This window comes from Garra rufa, chromosome 2 (assembly GCF_049309525.1).
Source record: "Garra rufa chromosome 2, GarRuf1.0, whole genome shotgun sequence".
In the NCBI taxonomy this organism is placed as follows: domain Eukaryota; kingdom Metazoa; phylum Chordata; class Actinopteri; order Cypriniformes; family Cyprinidae; genus Garra; species Garra rufa.
In genome coordinates, this window is record NC_133362.1 from 45886132 (window position 1) to 45905297 (window position 19166).

At 40.3% G+C, this 19166-nt stretch overlaps 1 protein-coding gene across 1 annotated transcript in view; it reads right to left on the reverse strand.

Annotated features, from left to right (window-relative positions):
* The window catches only part of dst (dystonin), a 229974-nt gene that overhangs the window by 145712 nt on the left and 65096 nt on the right, over positions 1-19166 (reverse strand). The window contains exons 7-8 of the mRNA XM_073834681.1: positions 9393-9470; positions 5413-5505 (exon numbers count right to left, since the gene is read on the reverse strand). Coding sequence (XP_073690782.1) covers positions 5413-5505; positions 9393-9470 — 171 coding nt within the window. The remainder of the gene's footprint in view (positions 1-5412; positions 5506-9392; positions 9471-19166) is intronic.

Consider the following 19166-nt stretch of genomic DNA (forward strand, 5'->3'; position numbering starts at 1 on the left):
GTAAACTGATATTTTTGATTAATTTAATCCGACTAAAGTCATAATCGGAGTAAACACAAATCGAATTAAGACAGGTGGAGTATTCCTATTTTAGTCGCATTATGGAAGACATGTACACACCTTAATCACACTATTCCCCTTGCATAGTACTTTTCACCAGAGGATACACACTAATGCTGCGTTCCAGATAGGTTTTTGAGCTCGTAAATCACGTCTTCAAACCACGACTCAGGACTTTGTAGCACTTTCACAGGTAGAAATTTGGAAAAACACGGGTTTCCTGGAACGCGGCATAACGCTCTCAGTTGGTCGCACATGCACATGCTTTGGTTTCATTTTTATTTATTAATTTTTTTGCTACAACATGGGATTAATCAATGCTCATTGCTGATAAATAGTTTGTCTGTTATCATAATTTATAGTTTTATGGAAACGTATTTAACATTCAACCCGTTCTTTTTCATTAGTAGGCTATTATTTGTGATTTTAATTTTGTGAACGGGATTTCCGCTATTGGAACGTCTTAGGATGCTTTTCACTTTTACTTTTACGAATTCATGATCTTTTGCTTACATATAGGCTACACCTATCAATTTTAAGATTAAAACAAATTCTTAAAAGATGGATTTGTTATTTTTAATTAAACAGCATAACAACAATCAAATAAAACTAGCTTATATAGCATTTATTAACAAAAACTAATAAGACGAGGCATGGACTCCATCACATGCTGTGTTATATGCCGACTAAACCATTTATTACAGGGCGCGCAATCAAATTAATTAATAAAAAATAAATAAATAAAAGAAAGCCTCCAAGGCGTAATGTGACGTAAACGGCAAAGATAACAGGGTTTTCAAAATGAAAACAAACAAAAAAAGTCAAACTAAACTGGCTTTCGGTGACTGTGCTTGCGTGTGATTTTTTTTTCCTAAAAACTGTCTGGCTCTGAAACGCTCGCTGTATGGAGCAGACGCTTTGGAGCAGCACAGGATGCACAAAAATGTGTTGCATATGTCCAGAGCCACTTCAAGCTTTTGTCAAATTAAAACCGAAACATTCAAAAGTCTATAACGAAGATGAACTGATAGCGTCGCGTGTGGACCTAATGATGTGTGTCATTAATCGATCTATGTACTATAACATGTAAAACGGGAACATGAAAGGAATATTCTAAAAGCAACTCATGTAAACAGCTTAATCATATTATTGTCTTATTCAGAATAAGGTCATTAATTAGATTACTGGTGTCCATGTAAACGTAGTCATTGTCAGTAGTTTATCCACAGAACTTTCTGCTACTATTTGCAGTCTTTGTAGTAAATCTGGCCCAAGACGTGCTAATCCTTTTGCCACATCTAACCACAATATTAAATCAGAGACTTCAGTATGTATATATAATGTTCTGGTTCTAAAAAAATACTAGAAACCACACAGGACATAATACAGACTGATCAAACCTTAGCAATAGGGGTGTAACAGTACACAAAAGAGAAAACGGGTCTGAAATGATTTGTAGGCAGTGAGCGTAAGCCGCTTTTAACTGTCTGCTTATGAACGCTTACTATGAAGTACTTTTCCCATTAGCTTTCATTCGCATTTCAGATTACAACATTTAAGCATACAACATTTACGATATCCACACAAATAAATTCTGCACAAGCAGTGGTTAAAACAACACCACAGTTGCTCAGTGAGCTCCAAACCCACTGACAGAAAGCAGTGCTTCCAACAGTACCAACAGTAAGTATCGTATCGGCTGTGGTCTGGATCTTGTTTTGGCATAAGCTCTGTCACGTTCCCTTTATGGCTGCAGACTTTTTTTAGGTTGTTTGTTTTGACAATAGGTGATTCCCCAGAATTCAGTAAGGACTGCTGTTTAGAACTGTCCATGTTAAACAGGAATTAGCTGATTAGTTCAAATTCTACGCAACAGCAATATTTATTGTATTTCCATGCTACTGCACATCCACATATGATATACTAACCTGGCTTTGTATGGCAAGCTTGGGGCATGAATTCTTGATATCAACAGTTCAGTTTTACTCTAGTTAAAATACTAATTCTTGATATCAGGAATTGGATTTCTACTAGTAACAATGGCTATTTTTAATATCAGGAATTACATTTCCACAAGTAAAAAATGTTCATTCTTGATATTAATTCAAAATTTACTAGTTTAAATGCTAATTCTTGATATTAGGAATTAAATGTCAACTAGTAAATAATTCTTGATATCTGTAATTTAAAAGTGTCACCATAGGCTGTCATTCAAATTCATTTGTTGATATCAAGAATGGATTTCATACTAGTTAAAATTCCAATTTCACATATCAGAAAATACAATTCTTACTAGCAAAAAACTTTATTTTTGATAATAATTGCATGGTTACTAGTACAGATGTATATTTACATCTTTTAACAATTAAATTTTAATGCCAGCCTATGGTGACATTTAACTAGTGAAAATACAATTACAGATATCAAGAATTATATATTTTACTAGTTAACTAGTTGAAGGTGAAGGTGAGACACTGCAGGTGAATAGGCTAAAAAAATTAACTAATAGTTATCACCTTACTCAGTTGATTGATTACATTGATAATTGCAAACATTTTTTTGTATTACAAGTTTTTTTTAAATATTAGGTTTAAATATGCAAATTAGGCATTATTTAATGAAATATGCACTAATTTGCATACATTTCTAGTACAAAAATCGAAATTCGAAAAGTTCAAAATTCCTCTTTAATTTTTTGACATATTAGAGTCACAGTTTTTACAGAGGGAATTTTACAGTATCTCATTTCATCACGACATAATTCAGAAAAAAACGTAAATTTTGGGGGGTATAAATTGTATAAAACCAAGCAAATTATATGTCAACAAATCCCTCAGTAAAAACCTTCAGGATATAGACAGGAATAAAAATGTCAAGTCTGGTGTGTGTAAGAGCTACTGAAGTGGAGATTTATGGCTCAGTGTAGGAGAAAAACTCATTTTGAGAAAACAGCCTTTTGAAATCTATTGATACAAATAGATAAAGTGCTATAAAAGAAACACTTAACAGTGTCTTTTGGATGTTTTCTTTCCACTAGTCTGAAAAAAAAAAACACTTTATGAAAAACCAAAAAGCCCAAAATCTCCAACTTGGTGCATGAATTTTGAAAATGAATTGTTGATATCAAGAATGAACATTTTTACTAATAGAAATGTAATTACTGATATCAAAAATAGTCATTGTTACTAGTAATAATCCAATTCCTGATATCAAGAAGTTGCAATTTAACTAGTTAAAATTGAATTGTTGAGATCAAGAGTTCCTATCCTGAGAATTAATAAAAGTCAAAACGGCTTGCCATAGGCCTTAAACTGTGTGGACTTTTGTTCATTTCTGACCTAAATGTTTTTTAGTGCCGATTTAAAAACAGTGAAATAAAACGAAGAGACCAAACATCACATTGATGCACATTATTGCTGGAGGCGATGTTAATACACCCTCAACACACCCCTCATTCACGAACTTCAAAGCATGCTCATGGGGCAAAAAAGACAAGCGAATCACTAAAACAACATAACACCTAATGCCAGCTTGATGTCTTTGACCGCATGTTCAAACAGACAGTATTCACATGACAGCTGTGGATATTGCATTAATGTATAAATGCATTCTCCAAAATCTTTAATTACATTACTCACTGCCTAAAGAGCTGCAAACAATAGATGTAAATTAACAGTGAACTGCGATACTTAAATAGTTGGAAATGAAATCAAAACTGGATGCTTCCAAAAAAAGAGACCGGAGGGCTAAAATATATGAACACGGTTCAAAAATCATCCCTGAGAGTCTTATGTCTAGGCAGAGCCATCAAAACAACTCTATGTGCCCTCCAACTGCGGATCATGAGGGAACAGGCCCACAGCCACTAGCGCCGCATGCCCAACGGCTCGCGTGAGAGTGACAGCGGCAGGTGCTCGTGCACGTCCCCACGCTACCTGTCAGCAAGTTTTATGAAGCCAAGCATTATTTAACACATTCTTCAGCTATGCCCCAGATTTTGATTTTTAGAGTTGTTTTGTAAGCCTTCAGCCCATTGTGGGCCGCCAGGGAGGCTGGGTCAGCGCGGTTTGCGAGATCGAGGAGCGCCTGAGTTGTTACAGCCTGCCGTTCCTGCATTCCTGCTTTTTGCATGCAGGAGAAGTGAATCAGAGCTGTGATGGTCTGCTTTCTGATCCATGCTCGGGTTGACTTCTGCTTAAAACATTTTTATCATAACATCACCTTAAAAAACCAAATGTGATGCTGAGCCAAGGATATTAATAACCTGCTGCTGTGAAGGTGAGACAGCCAAGAAAGAGAATATCTGAAGACCCATTTTACACATGAAGTGAAGAAAACTGCGAGACATGATGTGACCAGCAAAGACCGGATCTGATGCATGTGTGCACACTCTAACAATTAAAACGCAGTGCAGACGGAAAGCAGGAATGCATCCTGTGTGAACGGTCCCATAAGACTGCACTCCTCTCCACCTCAGTCTTATATACTGTACATATGATGAAGTGAAGGTTTCACAAGCTCAGACCTGCAAATGCGCAGCTGCAGCAGAACCTCTGTGTGACCTCTGTGTGTGGCATCTAAAGCACAAGTTCTGCAGAAATTGTTTTTTAACAAAGCCATAAAATGCAAAAATTCTCTGCAGTTTCCATCTTTAGTTTAGGATGGTTCATCTAGCATCAACACTTTTTTTTAGCAAATAAAAGCTCTTTCATTGTAAAAAGAATGGATTATTAGGAAGCATCCAAAATGTGCATTATTGAGTAAAACATACAAGACTGGTCTTGTGTACGTAATAACACAAGTATTTCCCATGTTCAGCTACTACATGTTGATGCTAAAATAATGACCTTAATAAATCAATCTTTGAGGAAAATCACATAATTGAAGATTCTGGCACATCACCATGTTTCATTAAACCAGGGAAATGTTCCTGCATGAAGGCACATTACTGCAAGTGAATAAACACCCAAGCAGGCCTGAGTATGTGAGTGAACACGCTCTGCAGACTGACAGATACAGCTCGCTGCACTCCACCTATAACTAAACAATCATCAGACCAGAACAGGAAAATAAAGACAAACCTTGAAACCTGAAGTTCGTTTATTAACTTTTTATGCTGGGCTGTTGAGAACTTCCTGTACTATGATTTTGATGTAAGGTGCTCTGGTTTGTTTCAGGGGCATTTTTAGCAGTCAAATAAGCTATTTTCAGTGAATGGGTTTGCACATACATGTGTTGACCTCTTGTGGTTAGAGAACGAACTGCAACATTCACACATGATCACTTTCACATTGTGAGGGATAAGCAGTTGGAAACACCTACATCAAGCATCAAAGCAAATAAGTAACTAACCTGAAAGTGCAGAATTATGGTCCATATTAATCCCAATGTCAGTTTTGGGTTTCCGTCCGTTATGTCATCATTCCTGATGTTCACCAGCTTCACCTAAAAACACAAGCATTATACAGTTATGATGAGTGATATGAAACACAATCACACAGTGCTCTGCAATCATTCCATAAAGACATAAAAAAAAATGCTTATATACTGACATTCTTTAGATTTAATTTAATATTTATTTTACGGTGAGACACTGCAGGTGAATAGGGTACAAAAATAACCAATAGTTATCACCTTACTTACCCAGTTGATTGATTACATTGATAATTGCAAACAAATTTTGTATTACAAGTTTTCTAAAATGTTAGGTTTAAATATGCAAATGATTCATTATTTAATGAAAATTTGCATACATTTCTAGTACAAAAATCTAAACACTGGAGGAAGTCAGTTTCAAAATTCTTGTTTCATTTTTTTGACATATTAGAGTCAAATGTTTTTACAGAGGGAATTTGGGGTATCTTATTTTGTCAAGAAAAGAAAACTTAGAATAGACATAAAACAACGTATGTTTTACCATTTTGGGGGGAATAAAATGTATAAAATCAAGCAAATTATATATGAACAAATCCCTCTGTAAAAACCTGCAGGATATAGACAGGAATAAAAATGTGAAGTTTGGTGTGTGTAAGAGCTACTGAAGTGGAGATTTATGGCTCAGTGTAGAAGAAAAAACTCATTTTGAGAAAACGACCTTTAAAAATATGCATTGTAATTGAAATCTATTGACACAAATAGATAAAGTGCTATAAAAGAAACACTTAACAGTGTTTGTTGGGTGTTTTCATTCCACTAGTCTGAAAAAACACTTGCACTATGAAACACCAAAAAGCCCAAAATCTCAAACTTGACAAGTGCATAATTTATTTATTTTTTAGCCTGCAGTGTTTCCCCTTAAATTAATGTATGTACATAACACATCAATATTACATCGAGCAAGACTATTGTTTTGGATTCAGTAAGTTAATTGAATGGCTATTTAAGTCTGATACTGTTACTTAATTAATTCTAATTCAGTTGTAAATGAGATGAGAAATAGGTTTTTGAAGGCATGAAATACAACACATGCAAGAGCATATTTATACTTTACACTTTATATACACTGTTTTAATATTGTTATATATACAGTGGCCAAAATGATTAGTACACTAGCATTTTCACCAGCTAAAAATGGGTTTAAGTCAGTATTTCTGTCTTTTGCTGTAGTGTGTCAGTAGGAAAAGTCAGTTTACATTTCCAAACATTAATTTTGCCATTAATTGTAATAATCCAGTGAGATTTTTGTTTGCACAAGGAGTCTGACTACAGCCAGTGCTTCACACAATGATCTCATCTTCATGCAGTCTGTCTGGAAGGACATGAAGAAACAGAACAAACTGAGACAGACTAAATCCAGAAGAACTGTGGCAATGTCTCCAAGATGCGCCAAGAAACCTACCTGCAAAGCTAGCTGAAAAAGTAAGTGCAAGCTGCTTTAAATGCAAAGGATGGTCAGACTAGTTAATAAAAGTTAATTGATAAAGAAAATCTATTCATAACATAATTTTTGACAGCATCCTCAATGTTCAGCATTTTTACAGTACTGTAGCTTTGCAGGTAGGTTTCTTAAAGCGTCTTGGAGACGTTGCCAGAGTTCTTCTGGATTTAGTCTGTATCAGTTTGTTCTGTTTCTTCATGTCATTCCAGAAAGTCTGGACTGAAGATCAGGTCAGATCTCTGTGTGGAGCACTGGCTGTAGTCAGACTCCTTGTGCAAACAAAAATCTCACTGGATTATTACAATTAATGGCAAAACATCGTGCTGCTTATAGCAAATGATGTATCATTGTCAGTGTCTCACCACAAGAGGGCACTAGAAAACAGGATGTTTATTTAGGGCATTGGGGACTAACTGCTTACCTATAAATTCTGACTGAAAGAGACATTTGAAGCTGCTGTGAACTTTCTATAAATAACGTGTCATGTCGCTATGCTGCGTGGCAATGTTACACTAACTGCAGGCATTTTAACTATAATTTATTATTCAAAATGGCAACGGTTTTTGAACACTGGTGTCTGTATTCATATTAAGTTTGTCATTGTTTTGAGTCATACAAAGGATCAGCTCCTTACCCATGACATAATCACTGTTACACACAGCGTGTTGCTTATTACGTAAATAATGATAGATTTTAATGCTTAGAATTAAAATAAAACAATAATTGTGGATTATGTGGATTAAGTTCCTTCATAATTCACCTTTCACAGCATACCAACAAACTAAAAGCATGTTTATCCTTGGACAAGGCATTTATGTATTAGTTGTAAATTTCACCAAACCAAACTCTATTTAAGCAAGTACAAATGAGAGGTCATGAACTGGACCGTTCATAAATCCTGAGGTTTGCTTCCTCATGTGTCACTTAACATCTTGAGCATCTTGAACTGCTTGTGTTTGTCTTTTTACACTTATCCTTTAATTTTTTTTCTATTGAAATAAATGGTTAACTATGGTACCCAGGATTGATCAACCAAACCCTGCTATCAACATATGTGACCCTCAACCACAAAACCAGTCTTAAGTAGCACAGATATATTTGTAGCAATAGCCAAACATACATTGTATGGTTCAAAATTATTGATTTTTCCTTTATGTCAAAAATCATTAGGAAATTAGTTAAAGATCAGGTTCTATTAAGATATTTTGTACATTTCTTAACGTAAATGTGCCAAAACTTAATTTTTGATTAGTAATATGCATTGCTAAGAACTTCATTTGGACAACTTTAAGGGGAGACAAACTTTTTTCATGCACCTGTCAAGTTTGAGATTTTGGGCTTTTTGGTTTTTCATAAAGGGTTTTTTTTTTTTTTTTTTTTCAGACTAGAGGAGAGAATACATCCAAAAACTACTGTTAAGTGTTTCTTTCATAGCACTTTATCTATTTGTGTCAATAGATTTAAATTACAATGCATATTTTAAAGACCAAGTTTTTTCTCCTACACTGAGCCATAAATCTCCACTTCAGTAACACTTACACATAAAAACTTTATATTTTTACTCCTGTCTATATCCTGAAGGTTTTTACAGAGGGATTTGTTCATATATAATTTGCTTGATTTTATACATTTTATTCTTCAAAAAAAATGGTAAAAAAAATATAGTGTTTCCCGTGTAAGCTTTTTCTGAATTATGTCGTGACGAAATGAATATTAAACAAGAATTTTGAAACTGACTTCATCCAGGGTTTAGATTTTTGTACTAGAAATGTATGCAAATTAGCGCATATTTCATTAAATAATGCTTATATTTAAACCTAACATTTTAGAAAACTTGCAATACAAAAAATGTTTGCAATTATCAATGTAATCAATCTACTGAGTAAGTGAGGTGATAACTATTAGTTTTGTTTTTACCCTATTCACCTAAAGTGTCTCGCCTTAAAGGCAATTTTCCTCAGATTCCAGATTTTCAAATAATTGTATCTCAGCCAAATATTCTTCTATCCTTACAAACCATACATTATTTATTCAGCTTTCAGATTATGTATGTATCTCAATTTCAAAAAATGGGCCCAAAAAATTGACTGGTTTTGTGGTCCAGGGTCATATATAAGATATAATATTGTTTAAAATTATATTCCTTAAAAGTTACTGAACTTCACTAGAAATTGTGCAATGCATCTATTATCAATAAATACTGGCAGCAGAATAACACCATATTAGTGTGTGTCTATCCCTCAGGAATATTTCGTCTAAGTCACAGCAGAGGACAGCATGTACAATCATGTAGTTGAAACAAATTAAATTTGAGCTGATCTCTGAGAACCAGTCAGTATTGTTTTGAATTGCAAATGTAAATTACAGTAGCATTACTGCAAACAGTAGCATGTTTGAGCAAACCACGCAATTGTGTCACACTGTTTTTGTTGCTTATTTTTCTCATTGGTCTTACCTGCCGTCTTTTTAAGTAGTCCAGTGCAATCTGTACATTCTGGAGTCTGTGGAAGCGCATGCGGCCCTTCTCTCGCGGCTGTGAGGAGAGGAGACAGAGGAAATGCATCAGTGCATGTGTCAGCAGACACGGCCGAGCTCTCGGCACCAGACACTCACCGTACCGTTAGCAGAGGAAGCTCTGCATCTGTGGGAGAGAAAGTCTATGATGCCTGCAGATCTGAACTACTGCTCATCAATGCCTAGATAGCCTGACTAAAGTATATGGTGTTTCTTGCTAACTTCCCACAGGTTCACACTACAGTTATAAAAATGCCTTGTAAAAACACAAGCCAAACGCAAGATGTGTCAAAGATGTGGAGTGAGCCGAGGCTGAAGCGGAAAGCAGTGAAACGGGAATAAAGCAGATGGAGAAAACACCTCAATTCAGCTCAGATTTTTTGGATGAACATTTTCTCAAAGGTGCTCATCAACATTGATGTACAGTACAGTGTGGTCAGACTTAAAGGATTAGTTCACTTCCAGAACAAAAATTTACAGATAATGTACTCACCCCTTGTCATCCAAGATGTTCATGTCTTTCTTTCTTCAGTCGTAAAGAATTTTTTTTTTTTTTTTGAGGAAAACATTTCAGGATTTCTCTCCATATAGTGGACTTCTATGGTGCCCCCAAGTTTGAACTTCCAAAATGCAGCTTCAAAGGGCTCTAAATGATCCCAGCTGAGGAAGAAGGGTCTTATCTAGTGAAACGATTGGTTATTTCCTAAACAAATTGACAATTTATATACTTTTTAACCTCAAATGCTTGTCTTGTCTCGTCTCTGCGATGCGTAGTCTGTTTTATTCGGATCAACACAGTTAGGGTATGTCAAAAAACTGCCATCTAGTTTTCTTCCCCAACTTCAATCATCCTACAACGCTGAAGAAGTATGGACCCAGTGTTTACAAAGTGAACATACAAAGAAGATCAAACACCCTTTACAAAAAAAAAGTAAAACAGCATTGTAGGACGATTTTGAAGTTGAAGACAAAAACGAGATGGGAGTTCTTCGACATACCCTAACTGTATTGACCCAGATTGCACAGACTACGCATCCGCATCGCAAAAAGTTTATAAAGTGACAATTTGTTTTGAAAATAACCGATTGTTTCGCTAGATAAGACCCTTCTTCCTCGGCTGGGATCATTTAGAGCCCTTTGAAGCTGCATTTAAACTGCATTTTCGAAGTTCAAACTTGGGGGCACCACACATATCCATTATATGGAGAGACATCCTGAAATGTTTTCAAAAAACAATTTCCTTACAACTGAAGAAAGAAAGACATGAACATCTTGGATGACAAGGGGGTGAGTACATTATCTGTAAAGTTTTGCTCTGAAAGTAAACTAATCCTTTAAAGAGAAATGAGAACGATTGAGCAGATGATGGATGACTTATGAAGAATCATACAGCTTTCACAAAGCTCTTTGTGTTGCCCTTTAAGGCTGGAAGTAAAGGACTGACATGAGTTCCATGCTTTTTGCTAACAGAATAGTAAAAGATAACAAATTGTTCTATCAGTCAAAACCAAGAGGTTTCTATCAGAGTAAATAGTGCTTTTCATTAAAGACAAGGATGTGTACATTTGTAAATTCACAATGATAAATAAAAGGACCCCATGAAATGCTTTGGAAGATACAAATGCCAATTTCAGTACAACGACTAATTATTATACAGTAAATAATTTCTCAAACAATTACTGAATACAAGTAAAAAGTCAGTAATAAAATAAGAACAAAGAAACAAATTATAAGCATTAGTGTCACCAATAGCGCCTCTGTGGCCCTCTCTGAACGGACACAGCGGGAACCATCGCCCGAGTATTAGTTCCACCCGGACTCATTTCACCCACGTACCTTGGTTAGTTCCTCCTCAGCTGTTTACTATCTCATCATTAGTGTTCGCCTATTTAAGGCGCTGACTTTCTCTCTGTCTTTGCGAAGTCTTATCGTTCCTCATGGTCATAATTCTAAGCGTTTTTCTCTGTGTTGGATTTCCCGTGTATGACCCTGGACTGTGTACCCCGTTGTTGATTCTTGCCGCCCGCCATTGTGACCATTGCCTGAGTATTGAACTGTCTACTGGATTATCTACGTTGTTCCTGTTTTCTGGTGATTACTCCTGCTTGTTGACTTCTCTCAATAAAGCCTGGCAAATGGATCCGAACGTCTCTGACTCCTTGTTACAGAAGACTTCGCCGCAACAGGATCCAGCGGCTTTAGACAACGTCGTGTCTGAGGTTACACGACAAGCCTCTCTGCTTGTGGTTCATCACCAACAACTAGACCGGTTAACTACCATGACCGAGGAGTTGGTGCGATCCATGCAGACGCTCACCTTGGCGGTGCAACAAACCACCGCGCTGACTAATCCTCCCGCTGCCCTTACAGCGGCGGTCCACGCACCTCGTCTGGCACTTCCAGAGAAGTAGGACGGCTCCCCAGGCAAGTGCAAGGGCTTTTTGATGCAGTGTGCCATTTATGTTAACTCTCAGCCGCAAGGCCTGATGACTGAGGACAGCAAGGTCTCGCTTGTTTGCTCCCTCCTCACCGGCAAGGCCTTGAGCTGGGCCACGGCCCTGTGGGAGGGATCCCAAATGACTTTTCCCTCTTATCAGCACTTTCTTGCCAAGTTCAGGGAGGTGTTTGATCATGCCGAGGATGGCAAGGAGGCTGAGGAGGAGCTGTTGGATCTTCGCCAGGGATCTTCCACCGCTGCAGACTACCCCCTCATGTTCCGCACCCTGGCAGCCCGGGCAGGCTGGGAGGGAAAGCCTCTCAAGGCAATGTACCGCCGGGGCCTCCGAATGGATCTGCAGGCCGAACTCACGTGCCGGGACGAGAAAAAGACTCTGGAGGAGTTTATGGAGATGGCTATCAAGATGGACCATCTGCTTCGCTCCCGCAGGAGTCGTTGTTCCCGATCTCCCTTCACCCCTCTCCAGTCTCCCGCTCACGCCGCTGAGGAACCCATGCAGGTGGGATTCACTCGCCTCACCGAGGAGGAGCGCGAGCGAAGGATGAGGAATCGGCTCTGCCTCTACCGTGGTCAGTCTGGACACTTCCGAGCCCAATGTTCCGCCCGTCCTCCCAGATCCACCAGTACTCGGGTAAGCCACACTTCCTTGTCACCCACTCTTCTGCTGGATGTGTGCTTGATCATCCGAGGCCGCCATGTCAAGACTAAAGCCTTTGTTGACTCTGGGGCAGCCGGTAACTTCGTGGATCAAGATTTTGCTAATCGTCATCACATGTCTCTCATTCCATGTACCCCTCCCGTGGCGGTGGCAGCCCTCGATGGACGACCACTAGGAGCTGGAAAGATCCATTACATCACGGAGGCACTCACCTTGATCACCAGCTCTCTGCACACCGAAACCATCCAGTTTCACGTCACCCAGTCACCTCATCATACCATCATCCTCGGCCAGCCCTGGCTCGCCCTCCACGACCCACAGATTTCCTGGAAGGACCAAGACATCTCTCAGAGGTCCCAGTCCTGTCTCCAAAAGTGCCTCAGATACCCTCAGAGGAACCTTCCTGTTATTTCAGACACCCAACCTGAGACCCAATCACTGAAGGACCTTCCCGAGGTTTACCGATATTTCCACACGGCCTTCAGCAAGACCCGGGCCACTCAGCTTCCTCCACATTGGGACACGGACTGTGCCATCGAGATCTTGCCCGGAGCCACACTCCCCAGAGGCCGAGTATACCCCCTGTCTCAACCCGAGACCCAGAGCATGCAACAGTACATCAACGAGGAGCTCGCTAAGGGGTTCATCCGTCCCTCCACCTCACCAACCTCAGCTGGCTTTTTCTTTGTGAAGAAGAGGGATGGGTCCTTAAGACCCTGCATCGATTATCGAGCTCTCAACGAGGTGACCATAAAGTACCGTTATCCCCTGCCATTGGTACCTTCTGCTCTGGAACAACTACGCTGAGCTCGCATCTTCACTAAACTTGACCTGAGATGTGCCTACAACCTCATTCGCATCCGGGCAGGTGACGAGTGGAAGACGGCCTTCTCCACGACGACTGGTCACTATGAATATCTGGTCATGCCCTTTGGCCTGTTCAACAGTCCCTCGGTCTTCCAGGCCCTAATTAATGACATTTTCCGGGACATGCTCAACAAATTTGTCATCGTCTACATCGACGACATCCTGGTTTATTCCGAGAACTTACCTGATCACATCCAACACGTACAAGCTGTACTCCAGAGACTCATTCAAAACCAACTGTACGCCAAGTTACCCAAGTGCGCCTTTCACCTCTCCACCGTCTCCTTCCTAGGGTACATCATTTCCACCGAGGGCGTCACGATGGACGACAACAAGGTCACCGCCGTCCTTCAATGGCCTCGACCTCAGACCGTCAAGGATCTACAGCGCTTCCTGGGCTTTGCCAACTTCTATCGGAGATTCATCCGCAGTTTCAGCCAAGTGGCGGCTCCCCTGACTTCCCTCACTCGTGGTGGATCCAACAAACTGACGTGGACTTCCCCCTGCGAGAGAGCCTTTCAAGATCTCAAGACTCGCTTCACCTCTGCTCCCATTCTGAAACCCCCGATCCACAGCGTCAATTCACTGTAGAGGTAGACGCCTCCAACACTGGCATTGGAGCCATCCTGTCTCAACGCCATGGAACCCCAGCCAAGCTGTACCCTTGTGCCTTCTACTCCCGCAAGCTCAATCCCGCCGAACGTAACTATGATGTCGGGGACAGAGAGCTGCTGGCCATGAAGGCGGCCTTGGAGGAATGGAGGCATTCACCATCACCTACCAGCCCGGGTCTAAGAACGGAAAGGCTGACGCACTCTCCCGCCAGCACGACCAATCCCAGACTGACATTTCTCCTGCCACCATCGTTCCCACCTCTCTGATCGTCTCTCCCGTACAATGGGACATCATGGCCGAGATCTCCGAGGCCCTAAATGCAGATCCAACCCCTCCCGAGTGTCCTCCCGGGTTAACATACGTCCCAGATCCCCTACGACAACGCTTACTCACCTTGATTCATGAGAATCCCAGTGCAGGTCATCCCGGCGTCCAGGCCACCAGAGAACTGGTGCTCAATAAGTTTTGGTGGCCCTCCATGACTCAGCAGATCCTAACCTTCGTCAGGGAGTGTATCACATGTAATCAGACCAAGTCTCTTCGTCAGCGTCCCGCAGGTCTGCTCCAGCCTCTCCCCATCCCAGAAAGACCTTGGTCCCACCTTGCTGTGGACTTCATGACCGACTTGCCACCCTCCAACCACAACACTGTGATCCTCACCATCATCGATCGGTTCTCTAAGGCAGTGGTTCTCAATCCTGGTCCTGGGGGACCCCTGCTCTGCACATTTTGCATGTCTCTCTTATTTAACACACCTGATTGAGATCTTCAGCTTGTTAGTTCAGTTCATGGATCTCTCTCCTAATGAGCTGATCTCAATCAGGTGTGTTAAATAAGGGAGACATGCAAAATGTGCAGAGCAGGGGTCCCCCAGGACCAGGATTGAGAACCACTGCTCTAAGGCATGCCGCCTCATCCCACTTCCCAAACTTCCTACAGCCTGGGAGACGGCTCAGGCTTTGCTCAACCAGGTTTTCCGGTTTTCCGGTTTGCCTGAGGACATAGTGTCAGATCGAGGCCCACAATTCACGTCACGTGTGTGGAAGGCTTTCTGGTCACAACTTAACGTCAACATCAGCCTCACGTCAGGATACCATCCACAATCCAACGGGCAGGTTGAGAGGCTGAATCAAGAGCTGTCCCGCTTCCTACGGGCCTACTGTCATCTCCATCAGGAGGACTGGAGTGACTACCTCTTGTGGGCTGAGTACGCCCAGAATTCTTTGAGGAAACCCTCCACTCAACTCACTCCATTCCAGTGCGTGCTGGGCTTCCAACCTCCATTATTTCCATGGTCCGGGGAACCTACGAATCTCCCAGCGGTGGACACATTGCTACGGAGGAGTGAGGCGACCTGGGACCTGGCACACACCAATCTTCAGCAGGCTATTCAACGAGTGACCCGCCACGCTAACCGCCTGCGGAGAGCTGCCCCCCAGTACCAGGTCGGACAGTGGGTCTGGCTCTCCACCAGGGATCTGAGGTTGCGACTCCCCAGTAAAAAGCTCAGCCCAAGGTACGTGGGTCCATTCAAAATCATCAAGCAAATCACCCCATCTTGAATTACCTGCTCATTACCGTATCTCACCCACTTTCCATGTCTCCTTGCTTAAGCCCGCTGTGGATTCGGGAGGAGAGGGGGACCAGGACGAGGTCGCCCCGGCAGAGACCCCTCCCCTAATGTATGAAGGCAAAAACATCTACCAGGTCAACCAGATCTTGGACTCTCGGCGCCGAGGCGGGGTTCTCCAGTATCTCGTGGACTGGGAGGGATACGGTCCCGAGGAACAGTCCTGGGTCAATTCCAAGGACATTCTTGACCCCCAACTTACTGCAACGTTCCATCAGGAACATCCGGAGAAACCCGCTCCTCGCCCCCGTGCAAGACCTCGGCGCCGAGGAGTGGCTCACGTCGGGAGCCGTTCACAGGGGAGGGGCTCTGTCACCAATAGCGCCTCTGTGGCCCTCTCTGAACGGACACAGCGGGAACCATCGCCCGAGTATTAGTTCCACCCGGACTTATTTCACCCACGTACCTTGGTTAGTTCCTCCTCAGCTGTTTACTATCTCATCATTAGTGTTCGCCTATTTAAGGCGCTGACTTTCTCTCTGTCTTTGCGAAGTCTTATCGTTCCTCATGGTCATAATTCTAAGCGTTTTTCTCTGTGTTGGATTTCCCGTGTATGACCCTGGACTGTGTACCCCGTTGTTGATTCTTGCCGCCCGACATTGTGACCATTGCCTGAGTATTGAACTGTCTACTGGATTATCTACGTTGTTCCTGTTTTCTGGTGATTACTCCTGCTTGTTGACTTCTCTCAATAAAGCCTGGCAAATGGATCCGAATGTCTCTGACTCCTTGTTACAATTAGTGCCCTGTGGTGATGACAGATTTTGTAGGCCAACCCAGTTCACATCAACCTGATTCCTTCAAAAAAAAAAAATAATAATAATAATAATAATACTAATCTTCATAAATTAAGACAGCTAAAATTAACACAAAAGCTAAACATAGGCTTTATACAAACTGCACCAAGTCACTTCAGTGTTAAGCATTCAATCTTCCACTTTTTTTTCACAAGCTTGATTTAGAATAGTTTGCAAGAGCGAACAAGTATAATATATAAATATAAATAAAATAACAAATCACAAGGGGGTATTGATATATTGTATGTTGTAGAATAAATCACGAAAATATTCTGAGCTTGTGTTAACCAGATCTAATTTCAGACATTTAAACTAAACCTATTCAAATATAAAACCTTATTTACTTAAAATGTTCATTTGTTTCCAGGTTTTGGCCTACAAAATTGTCATCCCTGCAGAACTGAGAGGTTACGGACAATGAATGGCTCAAGTGGATCACTAACTTCTGATCCAAGCTCTGCAGATTTTCCTGCAGTCTCGGATTTTGCCAACAAACAGCCACCTGTCAGATACGGCTTAATGCACTTTTAATATCTTTTTAATATCAAGCACATCCTGAAGTTTGGCAACAGCAAAAAACTGCTGTATAAACAGCTTATAAATATTCTAACAGTTGAAAATTTGCTACCTTTTTTAAAAAAGTTTAAATAGGTATATTGCCCATTCTTAATGTATTATTCATGTATTATTTCCCTTCCTTTTCCCTCTACAGTGTAAAAAGTTTTCACCAGTTTCAACTTAAAAACTTAAGTTTAGCAGCTGCCTTAAAATGTTAAGTTAAATCAATTTAAGTTGTTTAAACTCACAAGTTAAATCAACTCATTTTTATTGTAATAAGTTCAAATGACTTGTAGTTTTAAGCTGATTTAACTTAAAAACTTAAGGCAGCTGCTGAACTTAGGTTTTTAAGTTAAATCTGGTGAAAACTTTTTACAGTGTAAGGATTTAAAAAATCTTCAATAAAAGGTATATATAAAATAACTATATCAGGCATATATGACATATTATTGCTTAAAAACTATTTGGATTTGTTTAGTCTAAGAAAAATATGTATATGCTGATGAGCCAGAGACGCTGTCATCAATTTTATGCCTCAAAGCTAACAGACCAAAAAATGAACTAAAAGCCACGAAACTGATTTCATGGGGTCTTTAACACACTCTTGAAGCGAAAGGAACTTGAATCAGGCCTTTAGTTCACGGCTCAAGCTTCTGTGTCTTGAGAAATGATCAAGCTGGCATTCTAGAGCACTCCACAGCAACCCCAGAAAAAATCAATTCAGCAATTAGGCGGATGCTATGTACCCATCCCTGTGACCTCAGAAGTCAAAGTCCTAAAAGCCTACAGTCCACTGAGGAGAAGCCAGGCTTCTCTGGGTTTAGCACGCCAGTTAATATGCACAGCACACTCTACATTAGTCCTGTTATGAGGGGGCAGGAGGACACATGTCCACACCTACCCCCTTATCCTCATCATCATCATCATCATCGTGGTCACGTCCATGCCGCTCAACCGTGCATGCGTCAGCCGCACTCACCAACCGCAACGTCTTCAGAAAATCACGCTCCCTTGGCTTACCGGCGGGAACGTGAGCACGAGAGAGAGACACACATACAGACACAGAGACAGGTGGACACATGAGAGATGGACACAAGAAGAAAATGAGAAGGACAGGAGACAAGGAGGAAAAGAAACAGGGTGTCAACTAAAGAAAGGGGGCACTTCTCTTTTAGATCGGTGCATTCAGCAGCCCAACTAAAGCACTTACATAACAGTGACAGCTTCTGGAGGAATTCTCAGTCAAATCAACCTCAGTCACAGCCTAACAGAGTTCCTGAAGTCACTAATGGGTCATACCATAACCTTCCCAGGTCAAATTTTTCATTTTGCTATTATTTTTGTGAAGAAAGATAAATATGAATAGTGATGAAAGCCAAAATATTAAATGTCATGGATAAATATATATACTGAGTAATCCACTATTTTGTAGAGGAAGGGCAAAAGGTCCATTTTCACCTGAGATTCAGAGCCAAATTACAGGGAGGTTAAAAATGACTTCAGAAAAATGTTATCATGTTATTTTTATAGAGATTGGTAGTTCTTTTAGTAAAATCTGTTGACTTTAGCCATCTTTGTTACATTATGTGCTAATGGTGACTATTCAAAAATGAGGAAACGGCACTTTTCAAGTTTTTACTTCAAAGTTTGGTATCTTAATGTCCTTTTAGATATTGGGTCTTAACAAACTTTTGGCATCTTCTGTTTTAAGGCCCTACATGACTAACATTTGGTTTTCAACCACTGAAAATTGGTCAATTTTAGCAATCTAGACATGGAGCCTCATTGAGATCCCCATAACTCTGGGATTGAATGATGTAGAGCCTTGAAAATTAGGATTTAAAAAAAATAATAATAATAATAATAATTAAGAATTAGATTTGCGATATCTTTAATACTTATTAAGTTATAGGCATGCACACTTTGGAAAAAGAATATTTATGGAACTCAGACAGATATGTTTAATGCAGTTATCTTGACTGAAGGAAACAAGATACATCTCTAGTTTCAACATTATTTGTTCTTCAGGCATTCCACTTTAAAAGAAAAGTTGTCTCATATTTTTGCAAATTGACCCACATTTGGTTTTTGACCACTGAAAATGTGTACAATTTAATTATTTACCCCCGGAG